Source organism: Cetorhinus maximus, chromosome 5 (genome assembly GCF_964194155.1).
Source record: "Cetorhinus maximus chromosome 5, sCetMax3.hap1.1, whole genome shotgun sequence".
NCBI lineage: Eukaryota > Metazoa > Chordata > Chondrichthyes > Lamniformes > Cetorhinidae > Cetorhinus > Cetorhinus maximus.
The window spans coordinates 82,321,357-82,345,156 of record NC_135883.1 but is presented as its reverse complement, the minus strand read 5'-3'; the positions used below and the strand labels follow the sequence as shown (position 1 = coordinate 82,345,156).

General features: G+C 42.2%; 1 protein-coding gene across 4 annotated transcripts in view; it reads right to left on the bottom strand.

Moving 5' to 3' along the window:
- Positions 1-23,800, bottom strand: part of ptprk (protein tyrosine phosphatase receptor type K) — a 640,293-nt gene that overhangs the window by 511,162 nt on the left and 105,331 nt on the right. For all 4 annotated transcript variants that reach the window (XM_078542126.1, XM_078542128.1, XM_078542127.1 and 1 more), the window contains exon 2: positions 21,263-21,385. In XM_078542126.1, coding sequence (XP_078398252.1) covers positions 21,263-21,385 — 123 coding nt within the window. The remainder of the gene's footprint in view (positions 1-21,262; positions 21,386-23,800) is intronic.

Below are 23,800 nucleotides of genomic sequence, written 5' to 3'. Positions count from 1 at the left end.
TACTGGATGTAAAACATGGAAGTGTGTATCGCTTGCCCAATACAACAATCCTAACTTTAAATGTAAAGAGCAACACCCAAACATATCCAAATCACATTCATATTTAACTTTAATTTTCACTAATAGAGGTAAAGCTGATCTATATATTTCTTCCTTCTACTCTAAGATGAAACTGTGCACCAAATCTGATACTGAACAGTCCGCTGCAGCTCAGCTGAACTGAATCAATACAAATCAGGAAGTATTTGTCACACAATATATTAACCCAGTTTGCACACTGAAGTTTTTAAGCATGTATAATTATGCCAATTTGAACATTTAAGTCAGTCTTCCACCATTCAGCTGGAAGCATAATACTCAAAAATTAAAATGCTTCAAAGTAAAAACAGCTGAGATGGAAGCTCCAAGATTATGACTCCCAGGGTTTCAATACCCGACAATACTGATTTCCTCTTTTCCCTTGTTCTGTGGAATTGTGAAGAACGAACCTGTGGTCATCAATTTGCGTAAACCATGCAGTGCCTGATCTGAACACCACTGCAAAAAAGAATTCATTGCATTTTCAAAAAAAGGGCTGAATTTGGGAACTGGTCTAAGCAGATAAGAGCTTTAGCTTAGACCAATACATGAAAAAAGAGAAACACTGGTGTACACAGCTTTCCATCTTCAGTCAGTCATTTTGGGCTGGAATGTTTAATTATTCTGGCAGCTATTTCTAGCCAGTATGCCTTTATTTATCACATTTCCGTCTCATCTTCAAGGTCACCGTACAAAACTTAATAGCTATGGTTTGAAAAAGAATTTGAAACATCTGAAAATTCTATGTCCATTCAAAATAAACAATTGCGAAAGTTTCAGATCACCTAAATCTACAGAATAAATGACATTTAATTAAACACTATGTTGGCAGTATCCAGCAAATATTGGCCATTATGATTACTAGCAACATTGTATCTTTTTGGTGCTTCATTATTAAAAATGCTCCATTTCTTTTTCTGTCCTTTCAGGTTGATTAGTTTATTTAATATTTCTCTGAAATAAATGGTTATATCATTTCTAAATGTAGCTTCAAACATCACATCCAGACTACCTTTCTCCCTGATAAATACTGCTGCCAGCGATTTTGTACTATCCATTCCTTCATGGCTCTATTCCTATCTTGACTTTCATTTTTTAAAAATTTATATGCGTGTGGAATTTTTATTTTTTTGTTTTTTGGTCCTCGATAATTTAATTTCATAGTCCCTTTGCCCTCTTAATTGTTGACTTATCTCATCTTTGTATTTGTCCTTGCCCTGCACTCCCCTAACTGCTTCGCATTTGCCTCTTTCCATACCCTCAAACTTTCTCTAATGTCTTTGTTCATCCATGGTATCTCAATAGAATTCAGTTTATACTTTTTTTTAAAATGGAAAATGTTTTTCCTGAATGCCACTACAAATGTTTCCCATTATTGTTCTACATTATCGGTTGCCATATTGTTGTCCATTTTTCTGCATCCCCCCACCACTCTGCAAGTTCTATTCAAAAGCCCTCAAAATCAGCTTTTCTCCAATATACTGCCCATTGTTATACTTATGCCCACCTCAATTATTATCTTAATATGTATTATATTATGGTCACTATTGCCTAGATGTTCCCCTACTTGTGCCTGCCATCTACTCTGGTTCATTCCTGTTACAAGATCCAGTAGTGAATTCTTCCTTGCTGGGTTTCTTACATACTGGGTGAGGAAGGAGTCTTGTACACATTGTAGGAACTCAATTGTCTTAATCACTTTAACTACCTCTTCTAGACAACTAATTTAAAGGTAATTGAAATCCATTATGATTATTATCCTATGCTCATTTTTAACTCATCTCCTTAATTTATTGCATATTTCTTCCCTATTCCGCCATAAAGTGGTCTGTTGACTACCCCATTAATGTATTCATAGAGGTCTACAGCACAGAAAAAGGCCCATTGAGTCTGTGCCGGTCAAACAAGTACCTAACTATTCTAATCCCATTTTCCAGCACTAGGCTCATAGCCTTGTATGTCATGGCATTGCAAGTGCACATCCAAATACTTCTTAAATGTTATGAGGGCTTCTGCCTCTACCACCCTTTCAGGCAGTGAGTTCCAGATTCCCACCACCCTCTGGGTGAAAAAATTCTTCCTCACACCCCCTCTAAGCCTCCTGCCCCTTATCTTAAATCTATGCTCCCCTTGTTATTGATCCCTCCACCAAAGGGAAAAGTTCCTTCCTGTCTACCCTATCTATGCCCCTCATAATTTTATACACCTTAATCATGTCACCCCTCAATCTCCTCTGTTCCAGGGAAAATAACCCCAGTCTATCCAATCTCTCCTCATAACTAAAACTCTCAAGCCCACGCAACATCCTGGTAAATCTCCTCTGCACTCTCTCTAGTGCAATCACATCCTTCCTGTAATGTGGATTCCAGAACTGCATGCAATACTCTAGCTGTAGCCTAACCAGCGTTTTATACAGTTCCAGCATAACCTCCCTGCTCTTACATTCTATGCCTCGGCTAATAAAGGCAAGTATCCCATATGCCTTCTTAACTAGCTTATCGACCTGTCCCACTACCTTAAGCGACCGGTGGACACATAAACCAAGTTGCCTCTGATCCTCGGTATTTCCCAGGGCCCTACCATTCATCATGTATTCCCGTGCCTTGTTTGTTCTACCCAAGTACATCACCTCACACTTATCCAGATTAAATTCTATTTGCCACTGATCAGCCCATCTATATCCTTCTGTAATCTAAGGCTATCCTCCTCGCTATTTACCACCCCACCAATTTTCGTGTCATCCGCAAACTTGCTGATCAACCCTCCTACATTCCAGTCTAAAATCGTTTATATATACCACAAACAGCAAAGGACCCAACACTGATCCCTGTGGAACCCCACTGGACACAGGCATCTAGTCACAGAAACACCCCTCAACCATCACCTTCTGCTTCCTGCCATTCAGCCAATTCTGGATCCAATTTGCCAAATTGCCTTGGATCCCTTGGGCTTTTACCTTCGTTATCAGTCTCCCATATGGGACCTTATCAAAAACTTTGGTGAAGTCCAAGTAGGCCATCTCAAATGCATTGCCCTCATCTACACACCTGGTTACCTCTTCGAAAAATTCAATCAAATTGGTCAGACATGACCGCCCCTTAACAAAACCATGCTGACTGTCCTTGATTAATCCCTGCCTCTCCAAGTGTAGATTAATTCTGTCCCTCAGAATTGCTTCCAATTGTTTCCCAACCACTGAGGTTAGACTGACTGGCTTGTAGTTCCCTGGTTTATCCCTTCCTCCCTTCTTGAATAGCAGTATTCAATGGCTGTCCTCCAGTCCTCTGGCACCTCTCCTGTGGCCAGAGAAGTATTGAAAATTATTGCCAGCGCCCCTGCTATCTCCTCCCTTGCCTCACTCAACAGCCTGGGATACATTTCATCCAGGCCTGGAGATTTATCTACTTCTAAGCCTGCCAGACCACTTAGAACCTCCTCCCTCTCTATGCTAATTTCTTTAATTATATCACAGTCCTTCTGCCTGATTTCCATACCCACGTCATCCCTCTCGCTTGTGAGTCCTTTGTTGTCTTATGTTTCCATCCATGTGAATTCTATTTCTGACTGACTGGTGCTGTCACTTTTTACTCTACTGACATTGTCCCTATGAAGTACAGCTAACTCCACCTCCCTTTTTCCTTCTCTGCCTTTTCTAAAAATGTTAGAATCTGCAATATTTAGTTTCCAGCCTTGACTACTCTGTAGCCATTTCTCAGTAGTCCCTATGATATCTGGTGTCTTGCATCATTTTATTGCCTACAATTCCCATTTTATTAGGACACTATGTGCATTGCTATACAGACAGTGTAACTCAATTTTAGTAGCGTTTCCTCTCCCTTTATTTTTAACTATATTTTTCAACCTTCTGTTCCATAACTCTTATTTAGTGTCTCTATCTATCTTAAATGTCTCAATCAGATCAGTGTTCAACCTTTTCAACTCAAGCATATACAAAACTGAATTCATAACTTAACTCTTAAACCCTATGATTATCCAAGTTAATCTGCGATGTACACCCACCAAGGCCAAAATATTTCCTGATATTCAACAACTGTATGTCTTTAACATATTAAAATGGCCCAAGGCACATTGTTAAACAAAAGTTGACATCTAAGACACAAGAGGATGTTACTACAGATTGAGTTTAGTCAAAGAGGTATGTTTTGAGAAGCCTCTTAAAAGGAGAGAGTTGGGAGAGGTTTCGGGAGGGAATTAGCAGCTAAAGGTGCAGCCCCCAATGGTGGAGCGATTAAAATCAGTAACGCCCAAAGGCTAGTGCGGATGATGCAAATATGATGGGGATAAAGACTTGGGGAGAGATGTAGAGCAAAGAGTTAATACCAGAAGCATACACATAATAATGAGGTCAGATCACATGACTGAATAACGAGCAAGAGAGAGAGAAGCTCTTACCTTGCGTGATGATCCAAATATGCAAATACTTGCTGTAAATAAATAGTTCTGTTTAAAAAGATAATGGACTCAAGCAGAATACTTTTGGGAGACTTGACAGTCTCCGAATCCCACCTAAACCCCTACTGCACAAAATATGGTGGCTGTGAGTGAAAAACTCAAAGACTGAAAGAAGCCACAGGGCTGGCAAGAAAAGAGAACTGCGTTAGAAGGACAACAGAAAAAAATCTAAGACTCACCAAGACAACAGGGAATCACAGGAGCAGCACAGGCTTGAAACAGCAAGCTGCAGCAGAGAATCAGGCTCAAATGCAGAGATAATTCCAAGGTTCGACAGAAGCATGGAATCCACCCTACCACTCTGAGAATCAGAGTGCAGAAGGCCCACAGCAGACCCAGAAGTGGAACAAGTGGAGAAAAATGTTCACAAGGTTCAGGATTACATAGAAAAGAGAAGACCAGGTCAGTACCTGACTTTATATAGGAAGAGCTATCACTAATAATGTGATAGCAAGGAAGATGGTTGATGAGACTTCAGCTTCTTATGAAGATGTCAGGTAAGGTTTCAACGCTTATTTCAACATCCATAGGAATTTAATTACTGAGAGCTCTAAATTTAACAGAAGAAAACAAAGGCCAGGTGAAAGCATGGATTTGTTTATCAACGATCACTCTAGAGGTTGGCAGGGAACGGCACTTATGGAACTTTAAAAGACCAGCTGATTCACGAAAGGATCATTGTAGTGGCATTAGATAAAGCATTATCAGACAAGGGAGGATTTAAATGCTGGTGAAAGCAGCACAGATAGCAAGACAAACAGAACTTAGAAAACAGAATCGGGTGCTTGTTTGGAGGGAAGGAGGTCCGGTGGCCAGACCATTCAATTCATAGGCCATAAAATGGAAAGTGCACCAAAGCCTAAGCCTACAAAAATGAGGAAAAGCGCACCAAATGCCACTTTAAAATGTCTCTATATGACAGGAACGAGCTGCGCAAACAAGAAGAATGCCCAGCAGGGAGGGCAGAGTGCCACAACTGTGGAAAAATAGGCCAGTTTATAATTGTCTGTTGCTCGAAAGTGCTGACCACCTGTAAAAAGAGAGGGAGAAAATATTAAAGCAGAGCCACGTACAAAAAGTGGAAGAGCCGCAAGAACAGAAATTAACCTTCTTAGGGAGATAAATCACATTGAAAAGTGTTAAACCTGCATTGGATGAGCACCCCACAGGGTTTAAATTAGACATAGGAGTGGTTTTTTAAAAATTTTATCAGATAAAGTAAAATTGCTCAAACAGATTCCATTACAACCCTTATCGATTAAATTACAAGGTTCTGGGGGGACTACATTATAAGTGAAAGGCCAGCTCATGGCAAAGCTGAAATCTAAAGGTTAAGAAATCCTTGAACCTCTCTATGTCATTCAAAATCAAGAATGCTCTCTATTATGCAGAAAGGTATACTTAAAACTGAAATTAATCTGTAAGATGGATGAAGCTGATGAGAATTAGAGCACCACATTCCGAAACAAATTGCCAAAATTGTTCACAGGGCTGGGAAAATTAAAAGACCGAGTACCATATCACCCTGTGAGCTAGTGTTAAACCAATTTGCCTCTTTACCCCAAGGAAAGTCCTTCACCCACTCCTAGACAAAGTCAAGGTAGAAATAGAAAAGATGTAGCAGCAAGGGGTTATCTTATTGGTCACCATGCCAACAAAACAGTGTTCAGGTTTGGTTACAGTTCCAAAACCAAATGGCTCGAGAAGAATCTGTGTGGATTTAACTCAGATAAACAAAGCAGTGGAATGTGAGATCCATCCGATGGCTTCAATAGACGAGAGTCTAGAAAAACTAGTGAAGGACACTTAATTTAGCAAATTGAAAGTGAACAGTGGATTTTGGCAATTACCTATGGACAAAGAATACAGAGAGCTGACCACATTTATAATGTCCTTTGGTCGTTATTGCTTCAATAGATGACCCTTTGGAATCACATCCACTCCAGAAATTTTCCAGAGAAAGATGTTCAACAGTTTAGAAAGCATGGAAGCAGTAATATACCATATGGACGATATGCCCATACATGGATCCACAAGACAGGAGCAGGATTGCAGGGTCAGAGCAGTCCCAAGCACAGATACAGGCCTAACACTGAATGAAAAATGTGAGTTTGCCAAAACAATAGTGAAGTTTCTAGGTCACATGGTACAAGCCACTGGAATCACAGCTAATCCACTAAAAACAAAACTTAGAGACCTTTGCAACCCAGGAACATAGCTGAGCTTCAAAGGTTCCTAGGGATGGTGAAACAAGTGTGCAAGTCCCTACAATTTACCAGAGGTCAACAAGCCTTTGGGATAGCTTTTGAGACAGGGTCAATAGTATTGCTGGAACGTGGACCAGCAAAAGGTAAATTATTTACCTGAGCCACGTGCAAATTGGCATAGGCCAAATGAGATTAGAGAAATGAATGTGTGGCTCCAAGACTGGTGTGGGAGAACTGGGTTCCGGTGTGTGGGGCACTGGGACCAGTATTGGGGAAAGTGGTATCTGTACTGTTGGGATGGTTTACGCCTCAACCATGCTGGGGCTGGTGTCCTCGTGAGCTGCATAACTAGGGAAGCAGAGAGAGTTTTAAACTGAATAGTGGGGGCAAGGGATCAAATTTGGGAACAATAGCAAAGAGTCATAAGGACTCAAAAAGTCAACCCTGTTTTTTTTTCTCCACAGATGCTGTTAGACCTGCTGAGTTTTGCCAGCATTTTCTGTTTTTGTTTCAGATTTCCAGCATCCGCAGTATTTTGCTTTTATCAAATTTGGGAAGATGTGGTAAATCTAAGATTAGAGATAAGACCAGAGAGAAAGGTATATGGGAAATAATAAACAGAAGGGACAGAGAGCAAAAATCTAAGAATAAATCAGTAGATATGGCTAGATGCTACAAAAATAACAAAAGGATAAAACTAAAGGCCCTATATCTAAATGCATAGAGCATTTGAAACAAAACAGATGAACTGATAGTGCAAATAGAAATAAATAAGTATGATTTGATAGCCATTTGCAGAGACATGGTTACAGGGTGACATAGATTGGGACCCGAATATTGAAGGGTACGTGACATTTAGGAAGGACAGAAAGTTAGGAAAAGATGAAAGGGTGGCTCTGTTAGTTAACAGTGATATGAACACATTAGAGAGGGCTGTCCCAAGTGTAGGAAACCAGGATTTAGAAGCTGTTTGGGTGGAGAGGAGGAAAGATAAAGGCAAGAAGTCATTTGTGGGAGTGGTATGCACACCCCCTAATTGTAACTGCACAGTAGGACAGAGTATAAAAGAAGAGATAATGGGAGCTTGTCAGAAAGGTACAGCAATAATCATGGGGGATTTCAATCTACATACAGACTGGAAAAATCAGATGGGCAAAGGTTGTGTAGATGAGGAGTTCATAGAATGTTTTCGGGGTAGTTTCTTAAAATAACACGTTCTGCAGCCAACCAGAGAGCAGGCTATACTAGGCCTAGTATTAATCAACAAGACCGAATTAATCGATAACCTCACAGCAAAGGCACCCCTAGGTAGCCGCAATCAGAATATGGTTGAATTTTACATTTGTTTTGAGGGAGAAATTAGTGTATCTAAGGCTAGTATTTAAAGGGCAATTGTGAGGACATGGAAGGAGAGCTAGCTAAAGTGAACTGGCATATGAGGTTAAGGGACAGGTTCAATAGAGATTCAGTGGCAGATATTTAAAGGGGATATTTCAGAATACACAAAATAGATACATTCCAACGAGTAAGATAAAGTCCAAGTTAAAGACAGCATCAAACTTAAAGAGAAAGTATATAACTAGGCAAAGACAGATGGCAGGTCAGAAGATTGGAAAGAATATAAAGAATAGCAAAGAAGGACAAAAAGATTAATATGAAGGGAAAAATTAGAGTACGACAGAATGTTAGCTAGTAATAGAAAGACAGTTTAAATAAGGAATGAGTTAACAAATTGAGTGTTGGTCCTATAGAAAGTGTGTGTAGGGAATTGATAATGGAAAATAAGGAGATGGTGGATGAATTAAACAGGTATTTTTCTTTGGTCTTCACTATAGAGGACACAAGTAACATCCCAGAAATAGCTGTAAATCAGAAAATGGAAGGGAGGGAGGAACTCAGGAAAATTACAAGGGAAGTGGTATTGAGCAAATTATTGGGGTTGCGGGCTGGCAAATCCACAGGTCTAGCTGGACTTCACCCCAAAGTCTTGAAAGAAGTGGCTAGTGAGATAGTTGATGCATTGGTTTTAATTTTCCAAAACTCCCTAGATTTGGGCATGGCTCCATTAGATTGGAAAATAGCAAATATAACTGCTTTATTCAAAAAGCGTGACAGGCAGAAAGCAGGAAACTACAAACGAGTTAACCTAACCTCTGTCATAGGGAAAATATTAGAAGCTATTATTGAAGATGTCATAGGAGGGCACTTAGAAAAATTCAAGGCAATCAATCAGAGTCAACATGGCTTTGTGAAAGGGAAATCATGTTTAACCAATTTATTGAAGTCCTCTGAAGGGGTCACATGTGATGTGGATAAAGGGGAACTGGTGGGTGTACTCCACTCAGGTCTCCAGAAGGCATCTGATAAAGTGCCATATCAAAGGTTATTATGGAAAATAGAAGCTCATGGTGGAGGGGGTAACATATTGGCATAGATAGAAGATTGGCTAGCTCACAGGAAGCAGAGAGTTGGCATAAATGGGTCTTTTTCTGGTTGGCAGGATGTGATGAGTGGTATGCCACAGGGATCAGTGTTCGGGCCTCAACTTTTTACAATTTATATAAATGACTTGGTTGAAGAGAGCGAAGGAATGGATGCTAAATTTGCTGACGACACAAAGATAGGTCGGAAAGTAACTTGTGAAGAGGACATAAGGAGGCTACAAAGGGACATAGATAGGTTAAGTGAGTGAACAAAGACCTGGCAAATGCAGTATGTGGGCAAATGTGAAATTGTTCATTTTGGCAGGAAGAATAAAAAAAGCTCATTATCTAAATGGTGAGAGATTGCAGAGCTCTGAGATTCAGAGGGGTCTGGGTGTCCTAGTGCATGAATCACAAAAGGCTACAATGCAGGTACAGCAAGTAATTAGGAAAGCTAATCGAATGTCATCATTTATTGTGAGGGGAATTGATTACAAAAGTAGGGAGGTTATGCTTCAGTTGTACAGGGCACTGGTGAGACCACATCTGAATTTTTGTGTACAGTATTGGTCTCCTTATTTCAGGAAAGGTGTAAATGCATTAGCAGTTCAGAGAAAGTTTACTAGACTAATACCAGGAATGGGTGGGCTGTCTAATGAGGAAAAGTTGGACAGGTTAGGCTTGTATCCACTGGAATGTAGAAGAGTAAGAGGCAACTTGATTGAAACCTTTAAGATCCTGAGGGGTCTTGACAGGGTGGATATGGAGAGGATGTTTCCTTGTGTGGGAGAATCTTCAGAACTAGGGATCACTGTTTAAAAATAAGGGGTCGCTCATTTAAGACAGAGATGAGGAGAAATTTTTTATCTGAGTGTCGTGGGTCTTTGGGCTTCTCTTCCAGGAAAGGCGGTGGAAGCAGAGTCTTTGAATATTTCTAAGGCATTGCGAGATAGATTCTTGATTAACAAAGGGGTGAAAGGTTATTGGGGGTAGGCAAGAATGTGGGGCTGAAATTATTATTGAATAGCAAAGCAGGCTTGAGCGGCTTACTCCTGCTCCTAATTTGTATGCTATGAAAGGATTAAAACAACTTTTGATCTCTTCCGAAATTGTAACGCATTATGACTCAGGCTTACTAAGCACAGTAGCAGCAGATGCATCGTTTACAGGTTTGGGGGTAGTACTATTTCAAGTGCAAAAAGATGGCAAGCGTAGACCAGTCTGCCATGCCTCTAGATCACTGACAAAAACAGAACAACAATAGCCACAATAGGAAAAGAAGCTTTGGCAGCAACGTGGGTGCGTGAAAAATTTTCAGACCATGATGCGGGATTACGTTTCAAAATTGAAACAGACCATAAATCATTAGTCATTCTTCTGGCCATGAAAGAAATTGCGAAGAAGCTGCCCAGAATCCAGCAGTTCAGATTAATATTGATGAGATACAACTCCATCACAGAGTACGTACAAGGAAAATATCGAACCGCAGCAGAGACACTGTCACGAATACCATCAGAAAGAACCAAACAAGAGGATTTAGATTTCACTGAGGTTGAAGCATATACATCCTTAATCACTCAGCACAAATCAGCTACCGCAAAAAAGTTGCAGGAAATAAAGCCCAGAAAAGGGGTGAAGATTATCTTCAAATCCGAATATTTTCTGAAAGGATGGCCACACTGTATCCCCATTAGTCCAATACCACGCCAGTATTTTGAACAGCGCAAGCACACCACTGACATTAATGATTTAGTCTCCGACGGAAGATTAGTCACACCAAGAACCCTTCTGCTTGATATTCTTCAAATATTTCACCAAATATTTCACATCTAGGAATTACAAATTGCCGTGCAAGAGCGCAATCAGCCTGGTCACCAGGCATTACACACACAGTAGAAGAAATGGTTTCTAACTGTATTACTTGTGCCGTAAACAGCCAGGAACAAAAAGGACCTTATTTTCTATCAAGGCTGTGGGAATGCCTGGGAATGGACTTATTTCACTTTTAAGGGGAAAAACCTCCTTATCATTATTGATTAGTATTCATGGTGGATTGAAGTAAACCAATTGCATAGTATCATGGCAGAAGCAGTCATTCAATCCCTCAAGGGAATTTATTCAACGCATGGCATTCCGGACATTGTGGTGTCTGACAATGGGCTGCAAAATGCAAATGAGCAATTCTAAAATTTTGCAAATGAATATGGCTTCCTTCTTGTAACCAGTTCACCTCGCTAACTTCAAGCGAATGGAGAGACCGAGTGAGGTATGAACCATTAAGAGGCTATTAAAGAACATCAAAGGCATTAATCTAACTCTTGAGTTATTGATCCTCATAGTTTCTCACAGAGTTACTAATGGGTGGGAGATTGAGAATAGTTTCCAACTCTGACAAAAATTCAATCCCAATGTCACCAAGAACGACCACGAGAGGGTAAACAGCGTGAGGAAAAACAGAGTAACAACCAGGCTCAAAGCTTTAATTGCAGGCAAAGAGCACAAGTTACCAGCACTTCAGCCCAGTAAGAGAGTTTGGGTCCAGAGGGAAGGTACAATCATTGAAAAACTCCACAACCAAGGTCGCATAGGGTAGAGGCAGGCCAGAGTATCACATGGAGAAACTGAGGCACCTTGATATCCTTGAAATGAAAACCAATAGAAACTTGGGCTTGCTACTCAGATCCTGAAAAAGAAGAAAGATTACAAGCTTTACAGACAGACAAGAGAAGAACATGCACACCAACAGAAGGGGGAGGAGTGAATATCCTTGACCTCAAAAGGAAGTCTCAAAACAAGATCAGGAAAATTGGTCAAGGTAACCCCGTGAAATCTGAGACTCTGGGGGAGGGGGAGATGTAAGAGGATGCAAATAAAGACTTGGGGGGGGGGGGGGGGGGGGTGGAGGAGGAGGAGGAGATGTAGGTAAAGAATTAACATCAGAAGCATGAATGATGTGGATGTAATAATGAGGTCAGATCACATGACTGAGTAGCAAGCGAGTTCTTGAATAGAGCAGAAGCTCGTGTGGAGGTCCAAATGTGTAAATAATTGCTGGAAATCAATAAGTCTGGTTAAAAAAAACTGGATTCAGACAACATACTTTTGAGAGATTAGACAATCCCCAAACGCTGTTTAAACCCCAACTACACAACAAAACAGCCAGAGGAGGAGCACAGATATGGAGGGTTATAAGGCTGGAGAAAGTTATAGAGATGGTTTCTCCCCTCCCTATCACAGAATTTGAAAACAACGTGAAGAATTGAGGCATTCCTTAAATGGGAGTTAACTTAATTCAGAGGTCACAGGGGTGGTAGGTAACAGGTCTTGATGAGAGTTAGGTCACAGGCAGCAGAAGTTTAGAAGGGACCTCTACATTGGTCGGCCAGGGGTACATTGGAAAAGATGGAGGCAATGGTGTAGTGGTAGTGTTGATGGAATGTAATCCAGAGACACAGGTTAATGTGCTGGGGACCAGGGTTCGATTCCCTCCCTGGGGGATATGCCAGATGGGGAAATGTGAATTCAATAAAAATCTGAAATTAAAATAAAATTCTGACCATGAAAGCATTGCCGATTGTCATAAAAACCCATCAGGTTCACTATTTTCTTGAGGGAGGGGAAATCTGCAGTCCTTGCCTGGTCTGGCCTACATGTGACTCAAGAGTCAAACACATTACTGTGGATCTCAAGTGCCCAGCAAGCCACTCACAATCAAACCGCTACAAAGTCAATAAAAAGGAATGAAACTGGACGGACCGACTGAGGCACTGGAAACGACAATGGCAAACTCTGCCCTGTCGGCCCTGCAAAGTCCTCCTTGGTAACATCTGGGGGCTTGTGCCAAAATTGGAGAGCTGTCTCACCAACTAGTCAAGCAACATGCTGATACAGTCATACACATGGAATCATACCCTACAGACAATGTCCCAGGCACAACCATCACCACCCATGGGTATGTCCTGTCATGCCAGCAGGACAGACCCAGCAGAGGTGACAGCAGTGGTATACAGCCAGGAGGGAGTTGCCCTGGGAGTCCTCAACATCGACTCTGGCCCTCATGAAGTCTCATGGCACCAGGGCAAACATGGCAAGGAAACCTCCTGCTGATTGCCACGTAACTGCACAAAGTTGTGTGACCTCATGAAGATGGCATCTGTAAACTCATGGATGCATTTGTAGGTGGAGGCATGTGATATCCCAGAGTTCACCTGTGGAGCCCTGAAAGGAGCTACTGGCTTAGAAATTGAGCTGCTGTCAATTTCACAGCCATGGGCAGTGGATGCCCTCCATGTCCCTGTGACGCCAAATCGTGCAGCAGGCAGCAGATGTGACTGACCAGTTCCTTAGACATACGCAGTCTTCGGCAACACTGGTTCTCTGTCATCTGCAGGAATGAAAGCCGGCTTCTATAGGCCCTGGGTCTGGCTATACGGCGACTGATGATGGCTCACTGTGGCTCTACTGCGGCATGTGCGGGAGCCAAAGCCACCACTTCTTCCAGTGGTGCAACTCCTCCCTCTGCACAGCCAGACATCTCAGTCACTCTTTTCTCTCTCTGTAAGCCATGAGGCATCCAGCTAAGTCACCAAGCTCCATGATCCTGATGTACTCCTCCTGCAGGATGAAAGAGAGAGACGCGTGGGTTAGCATGGATGTACTAAGAACCTGTTTTGTTAAAGTCTGAAGGTTCCTTAATACATCCCGGAGAGTGCTGGCCACCATTTGGGTAGCCAGGGTTTAGTGTGCAGCATGGCTGCCTGAAACCTCGCCCACCTCCGCCCCACTCCATCTAACTGATTGGCAGCAGCTTTGCCCATTGGACTGCATGTTGTGCTCTCAGCTCAGGCATTCTCCTAACCTGCGCTGCAAGGCTGCACTTTTACACTTTCAGCTGGAACCATGGGGAGACAGGTCCAAACCAGGATGATGACATTGGAAAGGGATGTGAATGCCCTCAGCAGTGACTGCACCATAGCCAGCTTTAGCAAGGAGATTTTACAATGTGGCCAGTCATCCAACTGTTCTGCAGTCCACTAAAACACATTAGTTTGCAGTCTGTGCCCGAGGGGTGAAAAGCTCTGGGGCACTTGGTGGCACTTTGATGCCTCTATGTTGCTTGAGTGGGCAGAGAAGCTAGAGACCCGACTCCAATCATCTCAATGTGGCTGCACCTGAACTGTCTCAGCTACAGAGGAATGGTCACTTTATACAAGGTTTCCCCAATGCATGGCCTCCCTCACACACTGCCCCCCCCCCACCACCCTGCATGTGTTTGTGTGCTACCTTCGACCACAGGACAGCCCTTGCACCTTCCCAACATGTCTCAACCACAGGGCAGGCCTGGCACCGCCCCCCACCACCCAAACATGCCTCAATCTTGTTATCCAACAGGCGAACCGGGCGAGTGCTCCGCAACATTACTGTGTACTCACCTCAGATTCCCCTCAAAATGCAGCCCGCCAAGTGCACGCCTTTTACATGCTGTTGTGAAACATGTCGGTGTGCAATCATGCTGACATGAGCAGACAATCCAGCAGGAGGAACGACTCCGGCAGGCTGGGCTTATAATGATATACAGATGCATTACAATGAGGTTCCCAACGTCTGATGACCGGAAACGCAGCCCGCCATCGTCACTCAGAGCTGATGATCGCAAACTGGTTTCACAATGTCGTGAAACCGATTCTTGGCCTTCTTGCCATATTGTCCGCTCACGCCGCCAAACACGTCAGAGGCCAATAGGCACAGACGATTCTGCCCGAAGTCCCGTCTTCACATTGAGGATACCCTCCATCGTGTTGTGTGGCACTATTACCATGCTAAATGGGATAGATTTTGAACAGATCTAACAGCTCAAGACTGGGCAGCCATGAGGCGCTGTGAGCCATCAGCAGCAGCAACAAAATTGTACTCAACCACAATCTGTAACCTCATGGCCCAGCATATCCCCACTCTACCATTAACATCAAACCAGGGGATCAACCCTGGTTCAATGAAGAGTGCAGGAGGGCATGCCAGGAGCAGCACCAGGAAAACCTAAAAATGAGGTCTCAATCTGGGTGAAGCTACAATGCAGGACTATTTGTGTTCCAAACAGCATAAGCGGCAAATGATAAACAGAGGTAAGTGATTCCACAACCAACGGATCACATCTAAGCTCTGCAGTCCTGCCACATCCAGTCGTGAATGGTGGTGGACAATTAAACAACTCACTGGAGGAAAAGGCTCCACAAATATCCCCATCCTCAATGATGGAGGAGCCCAGCACATCAGTGCAAAAGTTAAGGTTGAAGCATTCACAACAATCTTCAGCCAGAAGTGCCGAGTGGATGATCCATCTTGGCCTCCTCTGGAGGCCCCCAGCATCACAGATGCCGGTCTTCAGCCAATCCGATTCACTCCACATATCATCAAGAAATGGCTGAAGGCACTGGATACTGGACCCTGATAATATTCAAGCAATAGTACTGAAAACTTGTGCTCCAGGACTTGCCACACCCTCTAGCCAAGCTACAACACTGACATCTACCCAGAAATGTGGAAAATTGCCCAGGTATGTCCTGTACACTAAAAGCAGGATAAATCCAACCCAGCTAATTACTGCCCCATCAGCCTACGCTCGATTATCAATAAAGTAATGGAAGGGGGTCATCAACAGTGCCATCAAATGGCACTTGCTTAGCAATAACCTGCTCATTGACACTCAGTTTGGGACCCACCAGGGTTACTCGGCTTCTGACCTCATTACAGACTTGGTTCAAACATGGACGAAAGAGCTGAACTCTGGAGGTGTGGTGAGTGTGATTACCCTTGGCATCAAGGAGCCTGAGCAAAACTGGAGACAATGGGAATCCGTGAGAAACCTCTCTGCTGGTTGGAGTCATACCTAGCACAAAGGAAGATGGTTGTGTTTGTTGGAGGTCAATCATCTTAGTTCCAGGACATCATTGCAGGAGTCCCTCAGGGTAGTGTCCAAGGCCCAACCATCTTCAGCTGCTTCATTAATGACTTTGCTTCCATCATAAGGTCAGAAATGCTGATATTCGTTGATGATTGCATAATGTTCAGCACCAATTGCAACTCCTTGGACACTGAAGCAGTCCATGTCCGAATGCGGCAAGACCTGGTCAATATCCAGGCTTGGGTTAACAAGTGTCAAGTGACATTCGCGCCACACAAATGCCAGGCAATGAACATCTCCAACAAGGGAGAATCTAATCATCACCTCTTGGCATTCAACGGCATTACCATTGCCAAATCCCCCTCTATCAACATCCTGGGGGCTTACCATTGACCAGAAACTTAACTGGACTAGCCATATAAGACAATTATAATGGGGGACTTCAATTATCCAAATATAGACTGGGATAGGAATAGTGCAAAGGGACAAGAGGCTGAGAGTTCCTGGAGTGAGTTCAAGATAATTTTCTGCGATATATCTTTCCGGTCCAACAAGAGAACAGGCACTGTTGGACCTGGTTCTGGGGAATGAGTTGGCCCAACTGGATCAACTAACAGTGGGAGAGCATTTAGGGGACAGTGACCATTGTATCATAATGTTTAGGTTGACCGAGAAGAACAAGGAGCAATCCAGAGCAGGGATAGTTAATTAGGGGAAAGTCAACTTCGACGAGCTGAGAATGCATCTGAGTCGAGTGAGCTGGAATCAAGTGTTGGCAGAAAAAGACAGTGGCTGAACAATTCGCTCCCTTCAAAGAGAAAGTATTGCAAGCAATGCCAAGGTATATTTCCGTGAAGGGGAAAGGTGGGATAAATAAATCTAGAACACCCTGGATGATGAGAGAGATAGAGGTGAAGACGAAAAGGAAGAAGGGCACACATTACAGATGTCAGGCACAATGGAGAATCAGGCTGAATATAGAAAAACCAGAGAGGAAGTGAAAAAACTCATCAGAAAAACAAGGAGGGAGCATGAAGAGAGACTGGCAGCTAACATAAAAGGGAATCCCAAGGTCTTCTATAATCACGTAAATAATGAAAGGATGGTAAAAAAAGGATAGGGCCAATTAGGGATAAAAGAGGAGACTTGCATGTGGAGGCAGGAGAAGTAGCGGACGAATTACACAAATACTTTGCATTTGTCTTTACAAAGGAAGAGGATGCTACCCAGGCCGAGGTGAACAAGGAGGTAACTGGTACACTCGAGGGATTTATGATTGAGAAGGAGGAGGTGTTAGAAAGGTCATCTTTACTTAAAATTGATAAGATACAAGGACCAGATGATGTGCATCCAAGGATACTGAGGGAGGTGAGAGTGGAAATTTCAGAGGCACTGGTGATAATCTTCCAGTCTTCCTTAGACACAGGGTTGGTGACGGAGGACTGGAAAAGGCAACATTCAATTTACCTTCCTAATTACTTGCTGCACCTGCATGCTAACCTTTTGTCATTCATGTATAATGACACCCAGATCCCTCTGTACCACAGCATTCTGTAGTTTTCTTCCATTTACATAATATTCTGCTTTTCTATTCTTCCCACCGAAGTGGATATCACTTTTTTCACACATTATGCTCCACCTGCCAAATTTTTGCCCACTTACCCTATCTTTAACCCTTGGCAGGCTTGGTGTCCTTCTCACAAATTGCTTTCCTACATATTTTTCTAACATCAGCCAACGTGACCACAATACACCAACACCAAGAGTTCTTATCTTCCGCAGTAACCATTTACTTAGTAACTTATTGAATGCCTTTTGGAAATTCAAATACACTAGATCTACTGATTCTCCTTTATCCACCCTGCTTGTTATGTCCTCAAAGAATTCTAATGAATTTGTCAATACAATTTCACCTTCACAGATCCAGTGACTCTGCTTGATTGTAGTATGACTTCTGATTGTCCTGCTACTACTTCCTTAATATTGGATTCTAGCATTTTCCCAGTGACAGATGCTTTCTGTCTCCCTCCTTTCTTGAACAGTGGTGTTACATTTGCAGTTTTCCAATTTGCTGGGATCTTTCCAGAATCTAGGGAATTTTGTAAGATTGCAAACAATGTATCCACTACTTCTACAGCCACTTCATTTAAGACCCTAGGATACATGCCATCAGGTCCAGGGTACTTATCCGCCTTTATCCTATTAGTTTCCCTAGTACTTTTCCACTAGTGATCATGACTGTTCTTTTCTCTCCCTTTAGTCTTTTGGTTTTCTACTGTTCTTGGGATGCTTTTAATGCCTTCTACTGTGAAGACTTTTACAAAATAATTGCTCTCTGCCATTTCCTTGTTTCCCATAAATTTCTCAGTCTCATCCTCTCAGGGACTAACGTTTACTTTAGCTAGGTGGAAATCATCAGTCTAAATAATGGTTCAGATGTGGTCGGAAGCTCACTTTGGTGTCAATTACAACACCAATGTTGCAAACACTCTGGTTCAGCCCCAAAAGGTTGTGACGGAGAGGAATGGTGTCAGTGGCTAGGGAATGAACTTTGTGACAGGGATTGAAGACAATGGCTTAAATCTTCACACTATTCAGTTGAAGGAAATTTCTGTTCACCCTATAGTGGATGTCAAACAAGCAGCCAGACTGTTGTAATTGGCCTTAAAGTGATGGCATGCTGCTAAACCTGAAAGGCAAAAATGACATAAAAGCACCAATCACTCACAAAGAATTGTGCAAACAGACTGTGGGTTCATTTATTAAGAACAGGCACATTTGAACATATATGCATGAATGCAAAGCTTGAAGACATCAGCAGCAGGGCCGTGTGTGTCTGAGTTCTGCTCCAGGCCGAAGTGAAACTGAGGCTGAATCACATGACACACTTCCTTTAAAGTGATGTTATGCTGCTAGCCCTCAAAGGCATTTCAAATGCAGGTAATTTCAGTTCAGTGTACAAAACTGAACACAGTGCTCTAAAAAAGGTCTGGACCAAGTTTCTGTAGAACAAAACATTTGCTCACTTTTGTATTCCAACCTACTTCAGGTAAAGGCAGACTTTCCAATAGTCTTTTTAGTTATTTTTCTGTACCTGTGCACTAGCTTTAAATGATGTATGTATTTAGACAGGCAATTCTTCTCGTTTTCCATCATACCTAGTCTGTTGATGACAACACTGGAAGAATGCCGCTGCTCTTCTCAAATCATGCCCACCTCTGACGGCAGACAGAGCTGTAATATAACATCTCATCTAAACGACAGCATCTGACAGTGCAGCCCTTTCTCTGTACTGCAATGAAGTTGCAGCCTACAATTTGCGCTCCAGTTTTGGAGTGGTCTTGAATCTTCTGACCAGAAGCAAAAATACTGCCATTGGGAAGGTGGTGGCGTAGTGGTATTGTTACTGGACTAGTAATCCAGAGACCTAGGGTAATGCTTTGGGGGCCTGGGTTCAAATCCCACCACGGCAGATGCTGGAATTTGAATTCAATAAATATCTGGAATTAAAAGTCTAATGATGACCATGAAATCATTGTCAATTGTCGTAAAAACCCATCTAGTTCATTAATGTCCTTTAGGGAAGGAAATCTACTGTCCTCACCTGGTTTGGCCTACATCAGACCCACGGCAATGTGGTTGACTCTTAAAAATGCCCTCTTGAACAAGAGCAATTATGGATGGGCAATAAATGCTGGCCTGGCCAGCATTGCCCACATCCCACGATTGAATATGAAAAAAAAATTGAGTCAAATTGTGCACTTCAATCTCACTCCTAGAAGCAGGAAAGGCACTTCTGCAAAGGGAGTAGGAAGGAGCGGGGGAAAAAAAAGGAAGAAACTTGCAACATTCTACCAGATCTGTTTTCTTCTGGGAATGATGGCAGGAATGATTGCCACAATGATCTGATTACATTTTTCATCATCATAATATTATCCCAATGCCAGCATTTAGCAGACATCCAGGATTGTGTGGGCAGTTGGAATTCCAAGAATGATAACCATACCCCCAAAAATTGTGAGGGGTAGTAAACTGGTGGTTCTACACGAGTAGAATTTGCGAAATCATTGGAGGTAGCAAAATTGTTTGGTTAATGGGAGCCTTATTGCCTCTAAGCTGCTTTTGAACCTGTCTTCTGTGGCAGCACCAGGCTTTCTATCCTTAACCCTACTGACAGAAATGCAGGTGGGCATAACATCAGAAGGTTAACTTGAAAATTAAATTAGGTTGGCCACAGTCAACCCTTTCATGCAAACAAACACATTTGAAAAATCCAAACTCAAGGCACTGCTTGTCAGCAAGTTTTAGCCCTCAGGTTTCCTCAACACATTCTTGGCGACACTGCCAGAGTGCATCTTAATCATCCTATCTCATGCCCTCTTACTCTCAAAATCTTCAACATTTGTACAGGTTGCCCTGAAATTCAGTTACTAGGAAAATTCTTCTATGGATGAATTAATTAAAGCCAAACTAATATTATAGGTCACATCACAAGGTGTTAAGTGTCACTTTAGAAACTGTACAAATTCATTTAAAACATGTTCAAGATAACCTTCTCCACCACCAAGATTAATTATGCTATTAATTGTAAAATGTCCTGTAATTGAAACTAAAATCCCATTTTAGTTCCTTTGCTCATCTTCTCAGAAAGTCAATTCAGGTGTTCACAAAAGAAAAGATGACAAGGTCATTTAAGCAACAGATTTTCAATGATTTGCAATCCTTCAACTGAGTAGCTTAAACTTGGCAGCAGCTCTATAAAAATGCTTGCATTTCAATCTCTTTGTGACAATACATTGCAAAGAAAATTGCTGTTATTTAGATTTACTTTAGAATTGCAACGATAATGATTGGCATCATCTAATCTTCCTTTATTGCCTGCTTAAATACTTCTTTATAAAGCATAACTGTGCAACACATTCATGTTCTACAATATTTCTTTGAACTTATTTTGGTCACATCAGGTTCAAACCTGGCAAATGATTTCCATTAAAATAAATTTCTGAAATTTTTACCCATAAGGCGAGTTATTCAGGTTCATGCATCTATTATCTGCCAATAGGACACTAACATTGAATATACAGTGCATATTTTCCTGTGATTTCTCTGCTACACAAAATTGAAGCCAAGTCACAGCACAGTAGTAAAGTCCAAAAATGCGCAAATTGTTCTTTTCTCACCTTGTGGCACATTGTGCTGCAAATACAACATATCTTCAGTCCTGACATGTCTCCAATCAAAGTCATCTTCCTGATCTTGCCAATATTCACATGGTTCCAGACCATCATCAAAAGTGCAGCCTCCTGTGAGCAAAAAAAAAATTTAAATAGCAAAAGTAATAATAAATCCCAGCAAAGGATCTGATTCACCTCAGATTTTCCATTGGAAGTCTTCAACAAAGTTGGAGTTGAAGCTGCTACTTGAGTTGACATAACTGGTTTTCATCCAATCACCTTTCCATTCAGCAATTCCATTCCTAAAACAATTAACTAATTCACACACCTAGATTCTACAATTCACCACAATGACCTCTCTAAACATTCTCCCACAATTCTCTGTGTGGAAGTCAATGCCAAGTGTTGAACACTCTGTATGAAGTATTTCCTGTTAGCAATCTTAAATTTACCTTTTATCAGTTAGAACCCATGTTCCCTTGTCCTCCTGTCACTTTACAGCAAACCTGTCCAACCTTTTCTCATGGTTGGGGAGGGTGCGGGGATCATTTCAATTTTCAATCACTCAAGGGTCGGGGTGGGGGGCTGGTGGCGATAGCAAATTTTGGAAAGATAAGGTTTGGCACCACATTAGACATAAATTCCAGAAAAAAAAACTCTGATGTATTAAAAGAAACAGCTTGCCTAGCAAAAAAAAAATCACAATAAATTAATTAAAAACAGGTAATAAATAAAGATGACCATTAGAATGTGAAAGGGTGTGCGCGTGCATGTGTCCAGCTCACACTCAATCTCAGGGTGCTCACTCACTCTCACCCACTGTGTGCGCCTGTTGGTGTGTGGAAGTGACAGTGAATGAGAACCCTAACACTAGGGGTGAGCTAGGCAAACACTCTTTCCTCCACCCCTGCTCTCACCCACACAGGTGCACGATTGCCCTCTTGGAGGTGGGGGGGTGGGGTGGGGGGGTAGTGTGATGGGAGCAGGAGAGAGACCTGGAGCGAGGCCTGAGGCCGAGCGGCACCCAAACACGGGTGCTCACAGAGGGGAGTGCCGAAAAGCGGAGGAACACGTGGGAGAACAGGGGAAGGCAGGGAGAGCTGGGGAAACACAGCTGCAGCCAGGCCAGAGCACTGTTAGCCGGGAAAGCGGCTGGAGTGACGGAAAAGCATGGTTGGCTTCAAAGTCTCTCTCTATTTTCAAATACTTGGCAGTTGCCAGTGTTCACTGCACCTCCAATCACAGCCTGTTTCTCTCCCATATTTGCTGCTGATTGTTGTTGATAGGTTCAATAGTGAACCTATTAGCAACAATAAGCAGAAATGAAGAAATCTTCAAACTCACTGAGCCATCTTACTGGCATTTTCAACAGACGCGCTGGGAGCCACATGGAGAAGTATTGCGGCTCACGAGCCACAGGTTGAACAAGCCTCCTTTACAGTAATATTCCAATTTAACTTTTCTATTCCCATAACTACCAAATAGAAGATTACCTCCTAAACATGACCTTTGATTGACAAGTTCAATTTTCTCCAGTATTTTCTCATAAGCCTATGCCTCTGAGGTTAGGGTGTTTTCTATTCACAGTCTTCAGTGCTTGAATGTCTATTTTTTCTTGGTGATTACAACTGAACACAGCATGTAAATGTGGCCTGACCAGTTTTATCACAATTTTTCTGAGTTACGTTTGGTCAATCTATTGGCTTTAATAATTGCTGCACTGTATCGATTGCCTCTACCAAGCTTCCTTCAATTTCTTCCTGAGCTATTTCATTCTTCAAACCTTGTGTGTGTGTCGCCCACATCAAGTTTCAATGTGTAAAACTTTGCACTGATCACCATTAAACGCTATCTATGGTTGTTCTGCCACTCAAAAGGACTTGATCAATCTCCTTCGATTCCACTTCTCCTACTTGTTTGGTTATCACTGCAGATTTGACTAATTTGTATTTAGTTTCTGAATTCAATTCAATTATGCAAATTAGATACAGTAGTGGTCCCAAAAGGGTGCAAGGACACCTATTCAGAACATCTCTCTCTCTCTGATACAACTCCTCTATAAGCATCAGTTGTTTCCCACCCTTCAGCCAGTTTCCTATTAATTTCTAAAGCTCAGCTGAATCCTTATCACTGAATTTCACAAGTGGAATTTCATATTAAAAACTGTCAATTCTTTTTGAAAGTCCAGGTAGTCCAGATCACAGTCATTTACTCAGTCTATGAAACTTGTCAGGCTCTTCATTGCCTGCATTTTACTTCTCTTTGGCTGCCAAAGTTGTTGCTGCTTTGCCTGCTTACTCACCACTGCCTCACCTATTTGCATGTTTTTTTGCCTCGAATTTTGTTTCCTATTGCCTCATACCACTTAAGCCATTTAACCATTCCTCTTTCCTCCCCAAGCACAGATGCTTATGCACAGATTAATTCTAGTCCTGGGCATGTCTGTGCTTCCCATCCCATTTATTAGATTCCTTTTAAAATGCTATTTATCTGCAATTAATTCCCCATTGTGAAGAGAGTTCGCCTGAAAAAATTAATTTGTCA